Source organism: Chiloscyllium punctatum, chromosome 39 (assembly GCF_047496795.1).
Source record: "Chiloscyllium punctatum isolate Juve2018m chromosome 39, sChiPun1.3, whole genome shotgun sequence".
Classification (NCBI taxonomy): domain Eukaryota; kingdom Metazoa; phylum Chordata; class Chondrichthyes; order Orectolobiformes; family Hemiscylliidae; genus Chiloscyllium; species Chiloscyllium punctatum.
This window is the reverse complement of record NC_092777.1, coordinates 12,359,273-12,384,087: the sequence shown is the minus strand read 5'-3', so window position 1 is coordinate 12,384,087 and position 24,815 is coordinate 12,359,273. Positions and strand designations below refer to the sequence as shown.

General features: G+C 46.7%; 1 protein-coding gene across 3 annotated transcripts; it reads right to left on the bottom strand.

The window, feature by feature from the left end:
* Positions 1-1,944: 1,944 nt before the first annotated feature.
* LOC140463831 (E3 ubiquitin/ISG15 ligase TRIM25-like) lies at positions 1,945-24,331 on the bottom strand. 3 transcript variants are annotated; one of them, XM_072558207.1, is made up of 7 exons: positions 23,349-24,330; positions 21,275-21,370; positions 15,741-15,974; positions 14,976-15,147; positions 11,598-11,693; positions 7,803-7,878; positions 1,945-5,059 (listed from the first exon to the last, which is right to left on the bottom strand). In XM_072558207.1, exons 1-7 carry the CDS (start codon positions 23,997-23,999, stop codon positions 5,038-5,040), a joined length of 1,347 nt encoding a protein of 448 aa, XP_072414308.1. In that variant the 5' UTR covers positions 24,000-24,330; the 3' UTR covers positions 1,945-5,037. The 3 variants fall into 3 exon arrangements, with proteins under 3 accessions (XP_072414308.1, XP_072414310.1, XP_072414309.1); XM_072558208.1 differs by having other exon boundaries at positions 1,946-5,059; positions 11,598-11,687; positions 23,349-24,328; XM_072558209.1 differs by lacking the exon at positions 11,598-11,693 and having other exon boundaries at positions 23,349-24,331.
* Positions 24,332-24,815: the final 484 nt, after the last annotated feature.

The window sequence follows — 24,815 nt, the reverse complement described above, 5'->3', positions numbered from 1 at the left end:
AGATGTCTTTTTCTGACAATATTCCAGTTTTGTACTGCCAAGCAACTATCGCCCGAGAGAAGTAGAACAACGCATGCTTGTACTCCCTCGGATCGGGAATATTAAAGAGTGATCTAACTAAGGTGTTTAAAATGATTTCTTTAAAAAGGTTTGGTAGGGTAGATAAACTTTTTTTTCTCTGGCGAGGAAATCAGGGAAAAGGAAAACTGACTTTAACATTGGAGCTAGGTTCAATAATGGTGCGGAAATCAGTAAACACTTAGTCACACAGAAATTCTCAAAAGTCTGCAAAACTCTCGCCATGAAGGCTGTGTTGATTGTTATTAGGTCATGAATATTAAGGGATGTGAAACTATTAATAAGGTTAGGGTGCAGATTAACCATAATCTAACTAAAGGGGGAAGCAGAATTGAACAGCTCAACATCTTTAAATGGTCTTGTCTGGAGCAGGGATTTACTGACAGTTAATTATTCCACCTTAGGCCTGGTTTTCCCACACCTATGCACACAAAGCCAACCTGAAGTCAATATTAGGTCAGCATTTGGAGTTATATAAGGTGTAATCATTTGACATGTAACTTCAGAACCACATCACACATAAAGAGAGGCTGGATAGGCTGGGACTTGTTCACTGGAGCATCAGAGATTAAGAGGTGACCTGGTCGAAGTTTATAAAATAACGAGGGGTATAGATAGAGTTAATGGACATTGTCTTTTCCCTGGAATAGAAGATTTCAAGACTAGGGAGCACATTTTTAAGAGGAGAGAGATTTAAAATGGGGCAAATGTTTTACAGAAAGAGTGGTTCGCATGTGGAATGAACTTCCTGTGGAAGTGGTGGATGTGGGTACTATTGCAACATTTAAAAGACATTTGGATAAGTCCATGAATAGGAAAGGTTTGGAAGGACACGGGTCAGAAACAGGCAGGTGAGACTCATTTAGTTACGATTATGTTCAGAATGGATTGGTTGGACCAAAGGATCTGTTTCCATACTGTATGACTCTATAAAAGAGCATATGCATAGATTTTATTGATCTAAATCCCCCACACATCTGAGCAGTCATCTTTCAGTCTGTATTGATTTTATCGTAGAGAATGAAAACATTTTTGAGTTTCTCAAACTGCATTATAAGCTGAACATGAGAGCAAGATTTAATATAATGTTGTCTTGATGTTTATTTTAGTTAGATGACGGAACCCCTATGACCAATTGACAAACTGTCACTTTGTACAAGACATAATTTTTGAATGTGAAGCAGGAATTAACAATGTTTACATATTCATTCCCTTTCCAATGTGCTGGCTGTGAGGCAGAGGTGATGCTGATGCAATCAAAATTAACATGGATGGTGAGCTCTGATCTCAATAAGATGTTCACTGAGTAAATGGTCAAGTAATTTTTCAACCTCTGCATTGTCCCTCTCCAGAATCTTCTTGTTCCTGATGTATGAGAAGACAAAATGGCCTCACTGACCCCTCATCTTCATTGTAACTGCACACCCCATCTCTTCTCACTCTCAAAATTGATCAATCACCTGAAGAATATAATCTTTATTTCTGAAACAGTTAGAGGTTGCTGCATGTAGTTACATGTTTTTTCTGACTCAAATATAATGTGTCACTTTCCTCTCCCAAATCATTTCTGAAACATGTTTTTTCCTGACAAACTACCATAAATACCTTGGAGATTTGTTCAAAGAGTAAATAGGTTCACTGAACAGACAAAATGTTGTCTCCCATCTTTAAATGATCTTGTCTCAAGCAAGAATTTACTGACTGTTAAGTCTTGAGTCTGTTTGTCTGCCTTGGTAGGTGAACATTCCGGAACTTATGAACACAAAACCCACCTGGAGACAATATTCAGGACAGCATTTGGAGTTATGTAAGGTCTAATCATTCGGTGGATAATTTCAGAACCACATCACACACAATGGACCATATAAGCAGATTTTATTGATCTAAATCTCATTTATTTGTGGAGGAGTGTAACAAAGTGTATTTTATATAAATATCCATTTATAGTACATTTCTTCTATAATTGGAATGTAGGAAGCGAGGTTTAATTAATGTTTTCAGATCTGTTCAATAAACAACAGAAACTGTTGTAGGCTCAAGTAGTAATTCTTAGAGCTGGAGCAAATGTTAAAATATGTTATATATGTAACTGGAAGAGAATAAAGTACAAAAAAATTAGCATTCAAGGCACTGAAGATGGTAGAAATTACATTTCCAGTAATTGACAGGAGTGGAGAAAATTTGTCAAAGGCTTGGGTCCTGTCTTGAGGCTGTGTCCATCAAGATTGTGAACCGGGAATGGCTGACAGTGTTCCCCTCTGCCCTCCCACTCCCCATTGCTCACTTCGATGAATGGGCTATTCTCAGGAAGGGTGCTCATTCTTACCTGTCATTGCAATGACATAGAAAATTGGCACAATGATTCCTGTGAGGAATGATTTGAGACTTGCTCTATTTGCATGTAGAAGGCAGAATTAGATGCAGGTGGTAGGGGTCTGGACAGTGAAAGCTTCATATCGCCTCCTATGGGGAAGATAAGTTGTATTAAGGGACAATCTGGCATTTAAGTGGCTATCAATGGATCAAGTAGCTGTGGGGAGACAGGAATCTCATCTGCTTCTCTGAATGCTGCCAGCCAACAGCTCTCCATTGAAAGCAGTGTCACCAGGAGCAATGGTGGAAATAATTAACTCAGCTGAGGCCAAGAATCAATGAGGGGCCCAGCCCTTAGTTGAGTCAGGGTGTGGTCATGAGGAAGAAAGTATTGGTTGAGCTGTAGAGAATCAGTGGGAAGGCCAGGGACATGGCTCTGAAAGGCTACCACCCGATTGCTGGTCCCTGCATATGTGCCACTGATGACCCATCTCCCTTGGAAGCCAGCAAACAAACACACATCATGGCTGAATACCAGTGACATTGGGAATGAGGGCCATAAGTGGTCATGCATTGGCCATCTAAGGTCCTCAAATGGCATCGAGGTGGTTCACAGCACCAGGGACCCAGGTTCAAATCCAGCCTCGAGTGACTATCATTTGCACATTCTCCCAGTGTCTGCGTGGGTTTCCTCCCACAGTCGAAAGATGTGCAGGTTAGGTGAATTGGCTGTGGGAAATTCAAGGTTACACAGGTAGGGTGCTCTTTGGAGGTTGGTGTGGGCTGAATGGGCCAAATGGCTTTTCCTGACCTGAATGTACAGTGGGATCCTAAACCCCACCCTCTTGCCCAATTAAAAATCCTCCACCTCCAAACCTGTCTAAAATCCACCCAATGTGCATATGGGCTGCCTCACGAGCACTCCTTCGATTAACAGTGCGGGCTCCGTAAGTAAAATAGCCAGACAGAACAAAGAGCATTTGGGCACTGTCACAAATCAAGGACAGCACTGAGGAATACACAGAGAGTTTCAGACATTATGCAGAAGTCATACCAGACTCAAAACCATGTCTCTCTCTCTCTCTCTCCACAGATACTGCCAGACCTGTTGAGTTTGCCCAGCATTCTGTGTCTGTTTCAGATTTCCATCATCCCCAGGATTTTGTTTTTGTTCGAAGGAGTACAATGACTCAGGCCTCAATAGGCTTCGCATCACTCCTGGATGTGTGTCTCACTGGCAAGGCCAGGATTTACCACCCAGCCCTTACTGCCTGCGTTAGCTTCTGCAACCATGGCAGCTCATCTGGCTTAGGAAGCTCAAATGATTCACATCAAAGACTTCAAGTTACAATGAGCTTGGCTGCTGGGGCTGGCATGGCAGCTCAGTGGTTAGCACTGCTGCCTCACAGCACCAAGGACCCAGGTTTGATTCCACCCTCAGGCGACTGTCTGTGTAGAGTTTGCACGTCCTCCTGGTGTCTGCGTGGGTTACCTTTGGGTGCATCAGTTTTCTCCCGCAGTCTAAAGATGTGCAGGTTAGATGTAATGGCCATGGGATATTCAGGGTTATACAGGCCTGGGTGGTATGCACTTTGGAGGGTTGGTGTGGGTTCAATGGGCCAAACGGCCTTCTTTTGCACTGTAGGGATTCTATCACTCTAATGCAAGACTCATAATGGGAAGATCTAATAAGTATTGAAGTATTCTCGACCACAGCTCAAGGATCATTCCTTAATGTGAGGTTGATCAGACTGGGAACCAGCTCCTCCTAGCTGCATAGCAACCTTTTGTTAAGGTGAATGTCTGTTTTCATTGGCTGTTACCAGGTTTGGTGCGGTACCATCCATGGTGAAATAGCCAAGTAGCATTTGATGTCCAGGCACGCATGCGTGCACACACACTCAACCTACACTGCACACACACTCAACCTACACTACACACTCACACTCACACTCACACTCACACTCACACTCACACTCACACTCACACTCACTCACAAAATGACCATTTTTGAGTTGAGCTGATGCCTTCAGAACACATGTACAAAGACACAGCTGAGAAACAATTGCAGCTTTAAGAAATTCCAAACTGCCTCTTGCTCCCTGAGCTTCCAAGTACTTATAAATGAGTCTGACCCAGACAGGCAAAATGCACAGCACAGTGAGTTTTAAAGACAGCTCCAGATTCATCGTGCACATCACTCTGTAAATTGACAAGGTGCCACTTGGATAAACCACAGTCCCGTTATATACCTAACATGGTAACTTAGATTCCATCTAAGTCTGCCAGATGGGCAGTAAAGCACACAACAACTCACTCACCCGGCTACTGGGAGGAAAGTGGGTGGGTGAGATTGATGACCGAACACCAGGACAGGTTCTCAACTCCCACCCAAAACTTTCCTCCTCAAGGAATGAATACTCTTGTAGCTTTTCTGGTTTACACAGTTGTAAGTGCCTGGTCAGCACAGGCAACTTGGAGGCTTGTGAAAAGGCAATCCCTGCAGTAAAATGGTGACAGCTGTTTAAACTGGTCAGCAACTCTCCAACTTCAGCAGCTGCTCTTGTCTGTGCCATGGCTCTGGTTAGTTTTATTCTCTCTGTGCCCAACTGGACCAAGTGGGAGTTTTCATTTAATTCCTTTGGATCAAAAATCAGCTTTGAGGCATCTAAAAGAGAGAAATACGATGGCATTTTAGTTGAGCCTAGTTTTTATTATTATTGTTAGAAATTACTTCAGTATTTCTGAAAAAACTTTATCACAAAATTATGCCACTTTTATGGGAAAAATAACATTAGTACTATATAAGAAGAGAGTGGTGATTGGTTCGAAAGTGATTGATAGAGACATTGCCATGGAGTAGGCTGATGATGATTGACAGTTAATTGTCAGGGTTTGTATAAATTTTAAACACAGCAAGTTGACTGTGTTTGGTCAAGGCATTGTCCCGAGAAATTGACCAGTCACCTATCAGTAGCGATGGGCATCCATATGGGGCCCAGCTATGCCTGTCTCTTTGTTAGCTACATAGAACAGTCCATCTTCCATAATTCCACATCCATCAAAGTTTCACCTGCACTTCCACAAATGTCATTTATTCTATCTGTTGCTCCTGATGTGGTCTCCTCTACATTGGGGAGACTGGACGCCTCCTAGCAGAGCACTTTAGGGAACATCTCTGGGACACCCGCACCAATCAACCCCACCGCCCTGTGGCCTAACATTTTAACTCCCCCTCCCACTCTGCCGAGGACATGCAGGTCCTGGGCCTCCTCCACCACCGCTCCCTCACCATCTGACGCCTGGAGGAAGAACGCCTCATCTTCTGCCTCGGAACACTAACCCCAGGGCATCAATGTGGACTTCAACAGTTTCCTCATTTCCTCTCCCCCCACCTCACCCCAGCTCCAGCCTTCCAGCTCAGCACCGCCATCATGACCTGTCCTATCTTCCTTTCCACCTATCCACTCCACCCTCCTCTCTGACCTATCACCTCCATCCCCACCCCCATTCACCTATTGTACTCTATGTTACTTTCTCACTACCCCCACCCCCTCTTATTTATCTCTCCACTCTGCAGGCACCCTGCCTCTATTCCTGATGAAGGGCTTTTGCCTGAAACATCGATTTTCCTGCTCTTCGGATACTGCCTGACCTGCTGTGCTTTTCCAGCACCACTCTAATCTAGACACCTGTCGATTTCTGTCAGGTCACCTAATTTGTTGGGTCGTAACAGGCACATCCTAAAGTGTCCTGAGTTTGCCAAGAATTTAGCAGACAACAATTGAGGATGGTCAGCCAGACACAATATGGCACAATATGGTGCAAACATAATATTATACAGGGCGCTGTTCACACTGTAAGAATATGCACACACATGGACTCCCCTAAATGCTGCAAAAAAAAACTGGGAGAGACAGTTGTCCAAAAATAATGAGGAACAGACTCTGTAAAGAGATGTCATTAAAGTCAGGAGTAATCCTTGAGGCAATTGAATTTTCTGTCTGACTTGCACAATAAGTGCAGCTCAGTTGATGGTATGGTTCAGTGCAAATTCGATACAAAGAATGGTCAGTGCCTCTCAGTCATCTTTCTGCCTGCCTGCCACCTATTCTGCTTCAATCGCTCCTTATCATCTTCTTTGCTATTCTTTTTCTTGTTTTCTTCCATTTTCCTTAGAGGGGGGTTTTGGACCATGTCCCATGATGTACATAATGGACTGTGTAAGAGTGTGTGTGTTGTAACACAGCATTTTGCAAGGAAACTGGCTTAGATTTTCTGCTTCTGATGTGAGAGGAATTCACATCTCGACTGTTCCTCGCTCCTATCAACTACCTCACACTCTTGAGTTCCCCCTCCCCTTCTCACCATCCATTGCCTTCGCCATATTGTCCTTTTCACACTATCCCTGACCCCCATATATTCCTCCCTCCTGATCCTCTCTTTTCTCCCCTCTCCTTTATCACTCCCTCTCTACTCTTTTAAGCGAGGGGTAAACAGAGTGGTCAAGTCCCCTGCACACTGACCCATCAGATAATCCTGGGATAGAGACGGTACCTGGTTATATCCAGAATAAAGCTCACTCTATTCTTTTTAAGCAGAACAGTAAAGTCTCCATGACTCATTAGAATTTAAAGGTCCCTCGAATCCTTTGAACTCAAAACAAATTTCCTTTAATTCTTTTGAAATAAAGATGACATACCCTCTACTCTGCCCCATCAAACATTCCTGAGATAACAACTGCTCCCTCTTTATTAGATTAGATTAGATTAGATTACTGACAGTGTGGAAACAGGCCCTTCGGCCCAACAAGTCCACACCGCCCCGCTGAAGCGCAACCCACCCATACCCCTATGTCTACATCTACCCCTTACCTAACACTACGGGCAATTTAGCATGGCCAATTCTCCTAACCTGCACATCTTTGGAGTGTGGGAGGAAACCGGAGCACCCGGAGGAAACCTCAGCAGACACGGGGAGAATGTGCAAACTCCACACAATTCCTGAGGCGGGAATTGAACCCGGGTCTCTGGCGCTGTGAGGCAGCAGTGCTAACCACTGTGCCACCGTGCCGCCCACAACTGGTCCCTACAACTGGTCAAAAGTTTCCTTTCCCATCCCTCAAAACCATAATTCCCCACCTACTATCTCCATCACACTAGGAAACCATTGAAGATAAAAGGCAACAGGTTGGTCAAGGACAGGTGACAGGGTGTGAGTTCCATTGGTCAAGGCCTTGAGCAGATGGGAACAAGACAACCAGAAACCCATGATACCTTACACCAGAGAGAACACAGCTGGAGAAATAATAAACCCAAACTTCACTGATGACACATTATCGAAATTCAATTGCATTTTTAATAAATTGCCTGAAAGCAATAGAAAGAAATAAACAGAAATAATAAAGTTACCTGCAGTGCCTCTTGGAGGAACCAACCCGGGAGATGTTCCGTGGAGGACTAACGGCACCATCCAATGATGCTGGAACTGAAAGGTAAATTTAAACAGCAGTGAGATTGTCTGTGTAACTGGCTTTAGGGGGCAATCTAAAGCAATATCTAGCTATCACATAACCATACCACAGCTTGGGAGATCTTTGTGACAACAGCAAGTGTGCGCTGGCACACTGGAGAGATTCTACATGGACAGGGGTACCTTTAATGAAACAGGCAGAACCTCCCCGAACATTGCTGGCGTTTCCATGAGATCCCGATCACTACAAAGTTGAGGGCCTATTTCATAACATAATGACAGAAACATCCCAAAGCGAAGGACACAGATTCCCGGTCTGGGGAAGTGCACTCCTTTATTTCCATCAGTGTAAGCTTGTTGTGGCCTCCAGAAGGGCCATCAACAATTATGGGTTTTCATAGAATCCCTACAACATGGAAGTAAGCCATTTGGCCCATCGGGTCTACACTGGCCTTCTGAAGAGCAATCCACCCCTCCACCCTATCCCTGTAACCCTGCATTTCCCATGGCTAACCCACCTAGTCTGCACATCCCAGAACACTATGGACAATTTAGCATGGCCAATCCACCTGACCTGCACATCTTTGGAGTGTGGGAGGAAACCGGAGCACCCGGAGGAAACCCACGCAGACACGGGGAGAATGTGCAAACTCCACACAGACACTCGCCTGAGGGTGGAATCAAACCTGGGTCTCTGGTGCTGTTAGGCAGCAGTGCTAACCACTGAGCCCACTGTGCTACCGTTTTTCTTTGCCTTAAGGGTCTCACAAAGATCCCTTAATTCAGAGACTAGGCAATTAGAAATGCGGAGGGTGGGGTAGAGGTAACTTTGTCTTTAGGGTGGAGGTATGGAGGATTAGGAGAAAGTGAGGACTGCAGATGCTGGAGAGCAGAGTTGAAAAATGTGGTCCTGGAAAAACACAGCAGGCTAGGCAGCATCCAAGGAGCTGAAGAATCGACATTTTGGGCATAATCTCTTCTTCAGGAATGGAGGATTGCCAATCAGAGTAAAGGATTCAATGTAGACAGATGCTGGTAAAAGGTTTGTGCTGTTGTGTATCCCATGAAATTCCTCCCACTGCCTCCAGCGAGCTGAGTATGGCCTAGCAGGAGAGGGTGGGCAATGTGTTTCTTACTTTTTAACATATCACTGCAAGATCTGTTATGAGTTGGAGCCTGCAGTATTTAATATTTGGCTGCAAGGATGACCAGGACATGTTTAACTGATCTGAATGAACTAGCTAATCATTTGAAAGCTTACCTTTTTCCCGCTAATGGACCAGTTAGTGGACCCCAATGCATAAGAGCTGGTGAACTGGTTCATGTAAAGACAATAGCTTTTGACAGCAATGCAGGATGGGGCATATGAAGAGAACAAACCTCTCAGAGGTAAGGAGCCACTGTGAAGCAAGCCATTTTTGCAAGAAGTTTTATGAAATGATTGATCGATTGATTGTTTATTGTCACGTGTACCAAAGTACAGTGAAAAGCTTTGTTCAACAGCACAGACAGCTCATAGTAAGCAAAGAGACTTAGATAGATTCATACAGGTTACACTGCACAGGCTATGCAACGAGGTGAGATCCATGTTAACAAGATCAGCATTATTGGAGGCGAGAGAATCCAGTCATCAGATGTTGGCAGCCTTTCCGTGCCTGCGAGCCATGTAAGTGGAGTCCATGGATGGGAGGTTGGCTTCTATGATGGTCTGGGCTGTGCACACCACCTTCTGTATTTTCTTATGGTCCTGGGTACAGCAGTTGCCATACCACACCATTATGCACCCAGACAGCATGCTTTCAATAGTGCAGCTGTAGAAGTTGGTGAGGGTCCTTATGGACATGCTGAATTTCCTGAGCCACTTGAGGGAGTGATATTGTTGTGGCTTCACATCTACATGGGAAGATTAGCACATGACGTCACCCTGAGGAACTTTTCACCCTCTCCACCTCAGCTCAATTGATGTGGATGGGGCCATGTTTTCCGCCTTTCCTTCTGAAGTCAATGGTCAGATCTTTAGTTTTGCCGACATTGACAGAGAGAGAGCTATTCACGTTATGGAAAATTCTGGCCTGCTTAAAGGTTGCATTCTTCCTCAGATCCTTCATCCTTGATGTAATGGACATTGATGAAATCTATCCTTTATAACTGAGAGTTGATCAGCATACAGAAGAATATGTATGCAGGAGATCACATGGGAGAAATCATTTAAAAGGCCTGTGAACCAAGATGCTGCCTAGGTATGGGTTTTAGCTCTGGTGAAAGGTTGGATAGACTGGGTTTGTTTTCACTGGAATCCAGTAGGTTGAGGGGTGGCCTGATGGAAGTTGATCAGATTGTGAATGGCATGGATAGAGTGGAAGGTATGGGGCTTTTTCCCCAGGATGGAAGGGTCAACTACCAGGGGACACAGGTTCAAGGTGCGAGGGGGTGGGGGGGCAATGTTTAAAATAGATATGCAAGGCAGGTTTTCCCCGAAAGGGTGGTGAATTCCTGGAACGCACTGCCAGAGGAGATGGCGGAAACACCTGGACAAATACATGAACAGGAAGCATACGGAGAGATACGGATCCTGTAAGTGAAGACAGTTTTAGTTTGGAAGGGCAAAATGTATTGGCGCAGCCTCGGAGGGACAAAGGGCCTATTCCTGTGCTGTATTGTTCTTTGAATAAATCAATTTTTTTATTACGTAACCCTTTTTAAAATGTTTCTTGGCAAGCATGTCCTATAAGTCGATCCAATATTTGCAGAAGTAAGTCACTTTTACCTGAAGGAAATGCTCGCGTTTATGGGTCAGAAGATTGTGTGGGTGCTTGTTTCCAGAGAGTCTTTCATTCAAAATCTCAGTTGAGGTTCCAAGTCCCGCTGAAGGAGTGCTGTTGGAGGTGCCAATTCTGAATGAACCGTTAACACTCGACTCCCTCGGATGGGGTGTAAAATATGCCCTTGCTGCTATTCAAAGGAGAGAAGGGAACCTCTAGCCTGATGCCCTGGCAAATATCTGTGCCTCAACGAACATCATCTGAAACAGACTGGTTATTTACCACACTGTTGGTTATAGGCGCTTGCTGTGTACAAAATGGCTACTGCATTCTCTCCATTACAGCTGTCACTCCATTTTAAAGATGGTTGTAAAGCACTTTAGAGTGTCGAGACTTCCAGAAGACATGGCAGAGATTCAAGTTCTTCAATTTTTAAAATTTATTTGTATTTATTGTATTCAGAGTGGGGTGGGTGTCTTGCAGTATTTTACAAGGTGTTCCAAGCAGCCATTTGGGAGTGGGGTCAGACTGAAGGTAAAATGGATACATGGTAGAACCATTCCATCATATTCTGAATAGCACATTGAACATTCTTACATTTATTCATTCTATTGTGTATAACTTCTTTGTCTACATAAAAATTTTTAAACCTGAATTTATAAAGCTGACACAGCACTTAGCGCGATTGTGAATAATACTTTACTGACAATAGGAGGTACCTGAGGAATTGAATGTTCACTGTGCTATTCGGAAATCAGATGGACTGGCTGACCTCATTATAATCCCTATAGCTGCAAAGGCTTTTGGGATGCCCTGAAGTTGTGAAAAAAAACTTTCAATTAGCTGATCAGGAACTTAAATATCTGGCCCATTAACAGGAAAAGGTTTCAGAGAGATTGCCATGGCCTGGGTCTATCTCCTAAAGGAGGTGCACAAGCTCTCTGATTGGTTCAAGCTGTAAGAGGTACTCACATTGGCGAAGCCCTTTCCGAATCTTGGCCTCTGGGGGATGCTGAGAGGTTTGTGGAGACACATCTGATAATTCAGCAGTTTTCTCATGGCCTGTACATGACAAAAGGGATGGAAGAGTGGAGTTTATTTGTGTATTGGGGATCCTTAATTCAGGGCCTGAGGCAGCTTTGTCTTGTTCAAGCTTCAATCCACAATCGTGAACACAGCTGGCACTCCCAGTAATGGGGTAGTACTCAACTCCGTAGGACACTGGGTAAACCAAGGTGCCACCTGCCCTCCTCCAGTGGAAATATAAGATTGCATAGAGGTGTGTAAGAACAGGAGTGTTCTCTTGTTATAGAGTAATAGAGTCCTACAGCACAGAGACAGGTCCTTTGGCCCAAACTGGTCCAAGCCGACCAAAATGTCCATCCACGCTAACCCCATTTCCCTGCACTTGGCCCATATCCTTCTAAACCTTCCCTGTCCATGTATTTGTCCAAATGACTTTTAAATGTTGTTAATGTACCCACTTCAACTACATCCATTGGCAGCTCATTCCATACACATACCACTCTCTGCTTAAAAAAATTGCTATTCTTTCCCCTCTAACCTTAAACTGATGCCCTCTCATCCTAGATTCCCCAACCCTGGGAAAAACACTGAGCGCATTCACCCTATCCATGACTCTCATGATCTTATAGGGGTGTATAAGATCACCCCTCAGTCTCCCACATAAACTAAAATATCCTAGCTTGTCCAACCTCTCCCTATAACTCAGACCCTTGAGTCTTGGCAACATGCTTTTAAATTTTTTCTGCACTCTTTCCAGTTTAATAACATCCTTCTTATAGCAAGGTGACCAAAACTGAACACAATATTCCAATAAGGCCTCACCAACATCCTGTACAACTGCAATATAACTTCCCAACTTCTATACTTAATGCCCTTACTAAATGTGCCAAAAGCCTTCATCACTGCTGTCTACATGTGACTCCACTCTCAGAGAACCGTGCACCTGAACTCCAAGGTCCCTCTGTTCCACTACACTCCTCAAGGCCCTACCATTCACCATGAAACTTTTACCTTGATTTGACTTTCCAAAATGCAAACCCTCACACTTATCTATATGAAACTCCATTTGCCATTTCCTGGCCCACTTCCCCAGCTGATCAAGACCCTGCTGTAGTTTCTGAAGAAGGGCTTATGCCCAAAATGTCGATTCTCCTGCTCCTTGGATGCTGCCTGACCTGCTGCGCTTTTCCAGCAACACATGTTTCAGCTATAATTTCTGATAACCTTCCTCAATGTCCACGATATCAGCTATTTTAGTGTCAACTGTTGTCCTGGTCAATGTTTCTGGGGCTCAACAGAAAAATCACCAATGATAATCTTCTGCAACGTAGTGCACTCGATTCTCCTGGAAATAAAATTTGAGGCACTGCTACAGGCAAGTGTCGGGGGCAATTAAAAAATTGAGAATTTTTTTAAAATTCTCTTTGAAGACTGCCGTGTTCTGTGTTAATTTATAAACAAGAGGCATTATAATTTTTTGATTATTCATTCACAGGATGAAGGCATCTAGGCCAGCATTTACTACCAGTCCCTAATTGCCCAGAGGGTAATTCAGGGTCAATCACACTGCTGTAGGCCAGACCAGGTTGGATGGCAATTTCATTCTCTAAAGGACATTAGTGAACTAGATGGACTTTCCTATAAACAATGGATTCATGATCATTATTAGACTCTTAATCCCTTGTTTTTGAGCTGTATTCAAATTCCACCATCCACCATTTGAACCCAGGTGCCCAGAACATTCCTGAGTCTCTGGATTAACAGTCCAGTGATAATACTACTAGGCCATCACCTCAACTATGACAATCTTGTAACAAAGTTTCTGCTCACCCATTGCCATGGGACAGAATTTCCCACAAGGCTGATCATGTCAGGTGGAACAGTGCTGGAAGCATTGGGCTAGGGCAGATGGAGACAAGAGGTCATGTGATGACACCCCAGAATGTACCAAAGTTGACAACTTCCTGTTTTGAGGCCAAGACTGCCTGTTGATTCACTTTCCTCTCAGAATGTGTGTGCTCCCACCATCCGCTATACTGGATACTCTGGCAGCCATTTTGTATCTGTAAAACAGTGTCATCGAATTTCTAAAACTACATTTTACAAGCATTTTATTGGTTGTGACATGCCCAGGTCATAAAAAGGTATTTGAACGAGTCTAAGTAGGCTCTGTCTGTACAGCTATTTCTGTTTTTCACTGTTTCTTTTTCAACTAAAGCTGCAAAGTGAAGGATATTAAGCATTACTTCCTCCATTTAAATGTGTCCCAGGAATCATCATGTGACAAGGAGGAGGAGAACAGTCAAGAGAGGTGTTCCCTCCAACTCTTAATGGATTGATTTATGAGGAAAGGCTGAAGTAGCTGGGACACTTCATCCTTGAAAGGGGGTAAGATGAGGCAGAGTTCATAGAAGTGGACAAGGTTTTAACAGGATGGTAAGGTTAATTAATTAATACACAGCAGAACTGGAGCAAGGAGAAATTGCCAGAAACTGCTTACTTGGAATTATTGCCTGGGAAAACCCAAGATCTGGATGGTTTCAAAACAAGCAGAAGGAGGGTTTCTAACTGCGATTGGTACATTTTGGGGGTGTCATCACATGACCTCCACCAGTGCACCATTAGCTTGTGGGCAATGTTGTCCCATGGCAACGGGTGAGCAGAAACGTTGTTCAAGTGAATCCTGGACAGGGATCCCCCACACAAAAGAAAGGAGCTACATCAAATGATCACGTCCCAGAGTAATCTCCTGGTCCAGTCTCAGTTGGCTAGATAAGGTTCAAAGAGGAATTTCTCAGCTTGCTTTTACCTCAAATAGGCCTTGCTTTTTAAAAAGGTGTTTCATCCCTTCCAGAGACTACATGTTCTTGGAGTGTGATGTATCTTATGATAAAGTTAAAGATCACACAACACCAGGTTATAGTCCAATAGGTTTATTTGGAAGTACAAGCTTTCAGAGTACTGCTCCTTCATCAGCTACCTGATGAACAAACAGTGCTCTGAAAACTATTGCTTCCAAATAAACCTGTTGGACTATAACCTGGTGTTGTGTGATGTTTAACTTGTACACCCCAGTCCAACACCTGCACCCCCACATCATAACTTATGATGAGCAAGGGGCAGAATGATTGCGATCTTTCGCTATCTGTCATTGTTGGCTCTTCTGTACCAACCTTCTAATCGTAACCAACACCTCCCGCCCTCCAAACATTTCACCAACATTTCCTGAATTGGGAGCATGGAGGAAGGGGAGGGGGGGGGGGGGGTGGTTGTGTGGTGGGTAGATTCCATTCTCCAAACAGACCTGTTCTGAGATTCACTGACCTCTGACCTCCGTGCTCTTCAGTTTGCGTTTCATAGCTCGGCGAAGACACTCCTTCACCTGGGTGGAAAGTTCAGTGGCAGCTTCACTGGCACGTGCCAGTTTGGAACGTAGATCGGTCTTTAACTTCGGGACCTCGGAGACCTGAGAGGATGAACTGAAACAAAGGGATTCCTGAGGAGAAAACACAGAACCGGGAGAATGAAGAAGTTGCATTCATACAGCACCTTTTACAACCGCAGAACATCCCAAAGGGCCTTGTCGTCAATGAAGTATTTTTGAAGTGCCAGAAAAGCAGCAGCCAATTTGTGTCCAGCAATCCCACAAACAGCAACATGGTAATGACCAATAATCAATTCATGAAATTGGTGGAGGGATAAATATTGGCCAGGACATCAGAGAGAATTCTCCTGCTCTTAAATTACTTTTTTGTTTTATCAATTCGTGGGATATCGGCTTCACAGGCTGGGCCAGCATTCATTGCCTGTCCTGGAAACCCTGGCTGCTGAGCTACTTTCTTGAACTACTGTGGTGTGTGTGCACCCACAATGCCATTAGGCATTTTGACCTAGCGACAGTGAAGGAATGGTGGCATATTTCCAAATCAGGACAGCGTCAAGCTTTGTGATGACAGACTATGTATTATATTGCTGGTTACATTGTTAAATTGAATAAAAGGGCTTTAAAATATGTTCGAAACTCTTGTGAGTGAACTAAATGTGTAACCATTGTGCTGCACATGGGCGAATGGTGATGAATGAGTTTACCTGCACAAATCTGAAACTGTCATGCTTATTGGCTAGAATCTCCAACTGCAGCTTCTTCTCACGGAGTTCACGGCACCTCTGCTCCAGCTGAGCCCTGATGCAGTTACCCTGGTTCAGGAGAGTCTGCCGTTCCCACTCAATTAAACCAATCACCACTTTCAGGGCCTCCTCGATGGCTGCAGTCATGGCAGAAAATTTGTTGGTGATTTCCAATTCCACTTGCTGTGCTGTTGTCTGGAATGAGATCAGAACGAGTTTTAAACCAACTCCTTGCCTTGTGCACCAAGCAACAATTCCTCCAATCCCCCTGGCCTCACCCAGCGACACCCAATCCCCCCCGGCCTCACCCAGCGACACCCAATTCCCCGGCCTCACCCAGCGACACCCGATCCCCCCCGGCCTCAACCAGCGACACCCAATCCCCCTGGCCTCACCCAGCGACACCCGATCCCCCCTGGCCTCACCCAGCGACACCCAATCCCCCCGGCCTCACCCAGCGACACCCAATCCCCCCGGCCTCACCCAGCGACACCCAATCCCTCTGGCCTCACCCAGCGACACCCGATCCCCCCCGGCCTCACCCAGCGACACCCGATCCCCCCGGCCTCAACGAGCAACACCCGATCCTCCCCCGGCCTCACCCAGCGACACCCGATCCCCCCCGGCCTCACCCACCGACACCCGATCCCCCCGGCCTCACCCACCGACACCCGATCCCTCTAGACTCACCCAGCGACACCCGATCCCCCCGGCCTCACCCAGCGACACCCAATCCCCCTGGCCTCACCCAGCGACACCCAATCCCCCTGGCCTCACCCAGCGACACCCAATCCCCCCCAGCCTCACCCAGCGACACCCAATCCCCTTGGCCTCACCCAGCGACACCCAATCCCCCTGGCCTCACCCAGCAATACCCAATCCCCCTGGCCTCACCCAGCGACACCCAATCCCCCCCCCCGGCCTCACACAGCAATACCCGATCCCCCCCCGGCCTCACCCAGCGACACCCAATCCCCCTGGCCTCACCCAGCAATACCCAATCCCCCTGGCCTCACCCAGCGACACCCAATCCCCCCCCGGCCTCACACAGCAATACCCAATCCCCCGGCCTCACCCAGCGACACCCAATCCCCCGGCCTCACCCAGCGACACCCAATCCAAACTCCCAGTGCCACCAATTCCCAGCTCTCAACTTGAGAAAGGGGGCTGAGTAGAGGACTTTAAAAAGATGTAAGATTTTGATAGCGCAAAGAAGTTTCAGGAACACAGATACAGGAAGACACCTGTGCAACTAGGAATACACAACACAGACCAGAGAACATATATGCAACCAGGAACACAAATGACTTTTCTATCAACATTATGCAGTTTCTCCAGAGAACACAGGGTTAAGTAAACCCTTCTTACTCACTTTTGTCTGATAGAAATTCAAATAAAACATCTCAAAGCCAAGTTGACTGGGAGTAAGTCAAGAATACATCTTGGTCATAGAGGCACCTGATCTGTTACAAGGGCTGACCATTTAATTAAGTTGTCCCAGTGAACAGCAACAGGTGGAATTGTATGGGGCCTGAATGATGTGGGCAAAGATGTGAAATGTGGCAGAATCCAATGGGAAGACCAGCAAAGCCTAGCCTGACATTGGGAATAACTCGCAATGTGCTCTTAGTAACTCCCAGCATTGAGGCCTTATACCTGCACAGAACGGTGAGTTGCCTATTCAGGGCATTTATTGCTTGATGCAACTATAAAATTGCACATCTCACCTCATTCATACAAATCTTACTGTACTCACAGAGCAAACCAGAGGCAGAGAATTCTCCAGGTCAAAGTCAGAGCAGTTTCTGGACACTTTCAGCTCACCACACCCTCCAAAGGCCTCCATGGTGGGCGTCGGGCACTAACTCCTCAGGACTCGATACATGGGAAACGGCCACACCATATCCCACATTCAAGGGCATTGTCATGTGCTAGCCTCCAGTAAGGGACGGCACGGTGGCTCAGTGGTTAGCACTGCTGCCTCACAGTGCCAGGGACCCGGGTTTAGTTCCAGCCTGTGTGGAATTTGCACATTCTCCCTGTATCCTCCAGGTGGGTTTCCTCCAGGTGCTCTGGTTTCCTTCCACAATCCAAAGATGTGTCGGTCCAGTGAATTGGCCGTGGAAAATGCAGGGTTACAGGGATAGGGTGGTTCAGGTCGAGATGCTCTTTGGCGGTGGAATTGCGGTGGGGAGGGGGAAATTAGTATGGACTTAATGGGCTGAATCACCTGCTTCCACACTGTTGGGATTCTAAGACTCAAACCCTCATGGTACATCTCAGGATCCTATAATGCTGCACTTCAAGGCGTAAGGTCACTTTGTGAAGCTACAGCAAGGATACTGTGAGCTCAGGAACATGCTATCAGCTCCTAAAATGGACCAGCCTGCTGCGCCAGGCTCTTCACTCACTGTCTTTGCACTCCCGCACTCACTTTAAGTCTTGCTGGATGCTCACAACATCCCAACCTTGCCTTTCTGTGCCTTGCCCCTCAGGCAGGAACACTAGGCTCACCGTTTAGTACAGACACAATGCCAGGGATTGCCAGCAGTCCTCAGGCAACTCAAAGGGGATACCTTCAGTCAAGAGCACAGTAAGATAGGAATAGCCTCCGAGGTTAGTCCAGGGATTTGGATACAGTCAGCCAGCTACTCTGGGTGGTCAGTCATGGTGCTCTCCACAAAATCTCAGGAACTGAATGTCAGGGTTACCCCCTCTCTGGCTGAATGTCAGGGTTACCCCCTCTCTGGCGGAATGTCAGGGTTACCCCCTCTCTGGCTGAATGTCAGGGTTACCCCCTCTCTGGCTGAATGTCAGGGAGCACTCCCCCAGCTTGACTCTTTCTGTCCCATTTGGGGGCTACTCTCCTCCTGGAATGAGAAAGGTGTTAAGCAGGATGACAGGAGGTGGCACAGCCTTTACGTCTGGTGCAGGTGGAGAGCTGTCCCGTGTGAATGAGCAGTGCACAGGACGTGAGATTGAGTGGGAAAGACGCTGCAGGCAATGGAGAGAGTGGTCAATCTTTAGTGGGAGTGGCTTTTTAAAATCAAAGATAGCCTGAGTATGAGGTCTGAGAGAGAAGATGGTGGCACTTAGGTTGGTGGAGTGGAAAGGGTCATTGACCTTCTTCCCAGATTACACCAAACTGCACTGACCAGGATGACAGCCTCAGGCCAGAGCTGGCACAGTCTGGTGTTGTAACCTCCACTCTGGGGTGGGGGGTGTCCACCGCCCCCCCAACCAGCAGGAACTCTATGTCCCTGACCAATTTTCCGTCTGTTACATCTGGGCAAGAAGTCAGGAACTGTGCAGGGCAGCTCTGCGGACAATTCTCACCTCAGGGCATAATGCTGTTTTAGAGATGGCACCAGCACCCGGGATGCCAGCCATTCTCAGGGATCCCAGCAGTAGCAAAATGTTCTGGGAACATCTGGGAACAACAGGGCTAGAATTGAGTGACAAAAGCATCACTGGGGTGGGAGTAGGGGGTTAACGAGTCCAGTTTGGTAAGATGTAGTTTGATAAGAGAACATTAGTTAGGCCATTTTTGGAATACTCCCTTCAGTTCTGGTATCCCTGCTTTAGGAAAAATATTATGAATCTTGAAAGGGTTCAGAAAAACTTTACAAGGATATTGCTGGGTTTGGAGGGTTTGAGCTACAGAGAGAGGCTAAATAGGCTGGGGCTGTTTTCCCTGGAGCTTCGGAGGCTGAGGTGTGACCTTAGAGGTTTATAAAATCATGAGGGGCATGGATAGGATAAAGAGCCAAGGTCTTTTCCCCAGGGTAGGGGAGTCCAGAACTATTCAGTGTAGGTTTAAGGTGAGGGGGAAAGATATAAAAGAGATCTGAGGAGCAACTTTTTCACGCAGAGGTGGTACATGTATGGAATGAGCTGCCAAACGAAGTGGTGAAGGCTGGTACAATTACAACATTTGAAAGGCATCTGGATGGGTACATGAATAGGAAGGGATTAGAGCGATATGGGCTAAATGCTGGCAAACGGACTAAATTAGGTTGGGATATCTGGTTGTCATGGGCAAGTTGGACCGAAGGGTCTGTTCCTGTGCTGTACATCTCTATGACTCTATGTGGTTAGAAAGCTCGCTAATCTACCAAAACTGACCCTTTTCCAAAAATACTTGAGACTCAGCCCATTGTGTGATTGGAGAATGAAAGGCTGATTTCAGAAGATTGGGAAAAACTGGGATTCTTGAATCCTACATATAGAGTAACAGGTAGACACCTCCAGTCCCTCAATACCTGCACCATCATTCAATTCAATGACCTATATCTTCACATCCCTTAGCTTCCTATCACTCGGTAACCTCATCTAACAAAGCTCTAGCAATCTCTACTCTGAGAGCTCCAATTAACCTGCAGCATTCATGGCAAAGTGATCTGTATTTCCACCACCTTCTACCTGAAAAAGATGCTTTGATAAGGCTGCCTGACACAGTCACAGAGGTCGCATATTAGTGATAGAAGCTCACAACTTGTTACAGCAAAGCTGGACAACTGGAGCTTCGTTTGGTGCAATCCTGTGATTGGCAATCACATGGAGGAGTGTGGTGCTGGAACAGCACAACCGGTCAGGCAGCATCCGAGGAGCAGGGGAGTCAGCATTTCAAGCACAGGATCTTCGTCAGAATTCCTGATGAAAAGCCTATGCTCGAAACGTCGACTGTCCTGCTTCTCTGATGGTGCCTGACCTGCTGTACTTTTCCAGCACCACACGTTTTGACTCTGATCTCCAGCATGTGCAGTCCTCACTTTCTCCTAATCACTTGGAGGGAACAGAAACCAGGATTGAAAAATTCCAACACTCTGTCATACAGCAAGGAAACAGGCCCTTTGGCCCAACTTATTCAGGGCAAATGGATTTCTGAAACTGAACTAGTCCCATTTGCCTGCGTTTGGCCCATATCCCCAAACCTTTCCACATTTCATAGAATTATAGAACCCCTACAGTTTGGAAACAGGCCATTTGGCCCAACAAGTCCACAACAACCCTCCGAAGAGTCACCCACCCAAACCCATTTCCCTATTACCCTATATTTACCCCTGACTAATACAACTAACCTACACATTGCTGAACACTATGGGCAGTTTAGCTCGGCCAATTCGCCTAACCTGCACATCTTTAGATTTCTTTTAAAGGTTGTAAGTGTACCCACCTCATCCACTTCATCTCACAGCTGAACCTAAGCGTAGTTACAATGCTGTGGTAGACAGTATGAACTGTTGATAAATCACAGACAACAATGACATCCTTTAGTGCCCAATGGAGCTCTACCAGAAGTACACTGGAAACAAAAAGCATAAACCACACTTTCACTCAACAATCAGTCAGTGTATTGGCTTCAGCGATATTCCTACACCTAACTGGCGACTCCTTGCATGTGTGAATGGGAAACTTGTTGAGGTCCTGGATGGGTGAAGAAGCGATTTGGCACGTTTGCCTTCATTGGCCAGAGCACTGAGTAATCAACTGACCGTGATTGAGTCGATGCTTTCCTGCAGCGTTCCGATCTCCTGCAGTGTCCCCTGCAGCTGTTTCTCTGTCTCAAGATCCATGAGATAAAGCTCTTTCTGAGAAAAAAAAGTGACCAAATGGTGTGAGAGCCAGTACAATCACAGAAGTAAATGTCACAGTTTCACCAGGAGGGAGCATACAAGCAGAAACCTATTCCTTGTTTCTCTAAATTATATTTTAGTGGCGTTCCCCAATACTGTATACAAAACAGAGTTCACTTTTCTTGTGCGTGACCTTCCATCACAAAGACCTGAAATGTTAATTCTGTTTCTCTCTCCACAGATGCTGACAGATTCAGTGCACCTTTTTTTGAAAATAAACTTTAGATTTCTGGCATTTGCGCTACTGTTAATTTTCAAATGAACCAAAGCCATGTTCACAATTGAAAACTTACAAACCACAGAGTCACATAATGGTTACTATGTAAAAGGAAGGCCATTTGGTCTGATATCTCTACGCCAACTCTCTGAAGGGGCAGTTCACTAAGTGAAACTCCCTGACGTCACCCCTTAACCCTGCACCATTTTTCTATTATTATGAAAGTTTCTGAGTTGTATTACAGCAAGAGGAGGCATTGCCACTGTCATTTATCAAGGTAACATTTCAATACAGCTTTGTACCACAATCATAGCCCCACAATCCAAAGATGTGCAGGTCAGGGTGAATTGGCCATATTAAATTGCCCATAGTGCAGCCTAGGTGGGTTAGCCATGGGAAATACAGGGCTCAGGAAGGGGGGTGGGTCTTGGTGAGATAGTCTGAGGAGGTGTGTGGACTTTATGGGCTGAATGGCCTGCAGGGATTCTGTTTAGATCAGAGTGGTGCTGGAAAAGCACAGCAGGTCAGGCAGCATCCAAGGAGCAGGAAAATCAACATTTCAGGCAGAAGCCCTTCATCAGGAATAGAGGCAGAGTGGAGATAAATGGGGGGGGGGGGGGGGGAGGAGGGTGCGGCTGGGGAGAAGGTAGCAAAGAGTACAATAGGTGAGTGGGGGTGGGGATGGAGGAGGCCCAGAACCTGCATGTCCTCGGCAGAGTGGGAGGGGGAGTTGAAATGGTGGGCCACAGGACTGTGTGGTTGATTGGTGCGGGTGTCCCGGAGATGTTCCCTGAATGGCTCTGCGAGAAGGTGTCCAATCTCCCCAGTGTAGACTACCTGGTCAGGTTCACGCCCCCCAACAATCCACCCACCCTCCCATCTTGGCACCTTCCCCTGCCACCACAGGAACTGCAAAACCTGTGCCCACACCTTCTCCCTCACCTCCAACCAAGGCCCTAAAGGAGCCTTCCACATCCATCAAAGTTTTACCTGCACATCCACCAATATCATTTATTGTATCCGTTGCTCCCGATGTGGTCTCCTCTACATTGGGGAGACTGGACGCCTCCTAGCAGAGCGCTTTAGGGAACATCTCCGGGACACCCGCACCAATCAACCAAACCGCCCCGTGGCCCAACATTTCAACTCCCCCTCCCACTCTGCCGAGGACATGGAGGTCCTGGGCCTCCTTCCCCGCCGCTCCCTCACCACCAGACGCCTGGAGGAAGAACGCCTCATCTTCCACCTCGGAACACTTCAACCCCAGGGCATCAATGTGGACTTCAACAGTTTCCTCAAATCCCCTCCCCCCCCACCACCTCATCCCAGTTGTAACCTTCCAGCTCGGTACTGTCCCCATGACCTGTCCCACCTGTCAATCTCCCTTCCCACCTATCCACTCCACCTTCCTTTCTGACCTATCGCACTTTGTTACCTTCTCCCACCATCCCCCCCCCCACCCCACCCCACTTATCTCTCCACTCTGCAGGCTCCCTGCCTGTATTCCTGATGCCCCGAAACATCGATTTTCCTGCTCCTCGGATGCTGCCTGACCTGCTGTACTTTTCCAGCACCACTCTAATCTAGACTCTGGTTTCCAGCATCTGCTGTCCTCACTTTTGCAGGGATTGTGTGATGAGCCCTGGCCTTTCAGATCCCAGCCCACAATAGGCCAGTGTGTGTGTGTGTGCGCGCCAGGGGTGGTGGTGGTTGTACCTTCCTGCTGTGTACCTCCTCTTCTAGCGGGACCACCTGGTGTGTGCGGTGCTCGCTGGTGGTACACACGCAGCAGATGAAAGCCTTGTCGCTCCTGCAGAAGAGCTCCAGGTGTTTCCTGTGGACTTTACATTTGCGTTCCTGGATATCCCGGGCCGGCTCGGTCAGGGGGTGGTCCTGGAAGGCTGGGCTCTCCCGGTGTGGCTTCAGGTGGTCCTCACAGTACGACGCCAGGCACACCAGGCACGACTTGGCAGCGCGGAGCTGGGCACCGCTACAGAAATCACAGGGCACATCCCCTGGAGCCAGCAGAGGCCGGGGGTCAGCAGCACTGTGAGCCCCGCACCTGAGGAACTCATCCACGATGTCACAGACCATGATGTTCCTGTGCAGGCTGGGTCTGGGGCTGAAACTCTCCCTGCACTGGGGGCAGCTGGAGGCTCTCCCGTTGAACTGCTGGTCCCAGGTCTGCTCGATGCAGCCCAGGCAGAAACTGTGACCGCACGGGATGGTCACTGGGCTCTTGAACAGGTCCAGGCAGATGGCACAGACCAGCTTGTCCCTGGAGACCTGTACATTGGGCAGCGCCATACTCCAATGCTCCACTTCCAGCAGCCTGGGACTCTCCTCCCACACACACTCTGACAGCATTTAATTCCCGGTTCCTGGCTCCTCTAACACTCACTCAATTGGGAGGGCGAGCAAAAATCAAACCTCTCCTTTGGTGAGATTTAACAGCCCCATCTGGTTGATTACAGCCGGTTGAAAATGATTAGTGGTTCGAGCAGAGAGAGACACTGCATTGGTATGTGGGTTGGGGAGGGGGGAGTCAATGCAGGATAATCCTCAACACATAAGGAACGGGGATACATGCTAAATGGGGCCAGGTCGCACAGACCCAGCCAACATGAGAAATTCCTGCTGGATATTCCCTTCTCACACAGCAGGCAGGCAGCTCTCGCTACACACACAATTTACTGGCCGCAAGCCGATTCAGGGAGGGGCTCAAAGTCAAACCACACTGGAAGTTTGTTCAAGGCATGTCTTAAAGGGACGGCTCCTTCATATCGTGACTGAGAGGGCAACTCCTCCCCGTTCAAATAAAGATGGGGAAAAGGGAAGACTTGAATTTGGGTGCTGCCTATCCCAACCTCAAGACATCCCGCTGTGCTTTGCAGGAATGAAATGGTGAGGCAGTATTGTCGCTATCTTAATGCAGGGGGAACATGTTGACCAATTTCACAAACTCCATCAGTAGCTTGTGTGGTAATGACCAGGCAACCCGGTTTAAACTCATGCTGGCAATATTAAGACATGCTGTAGGATTAGATTCTTGTCACGTACTCTCGTGAGCACAGGGAAACGTGTACAAGTTCCCAACATACAGCACCATCTCAGGTACAAAGGTACCTAAGATACACATTCTTCAGTAAAAATTAAGAAAAATAAAAGAAAGAAAAAGCCCAG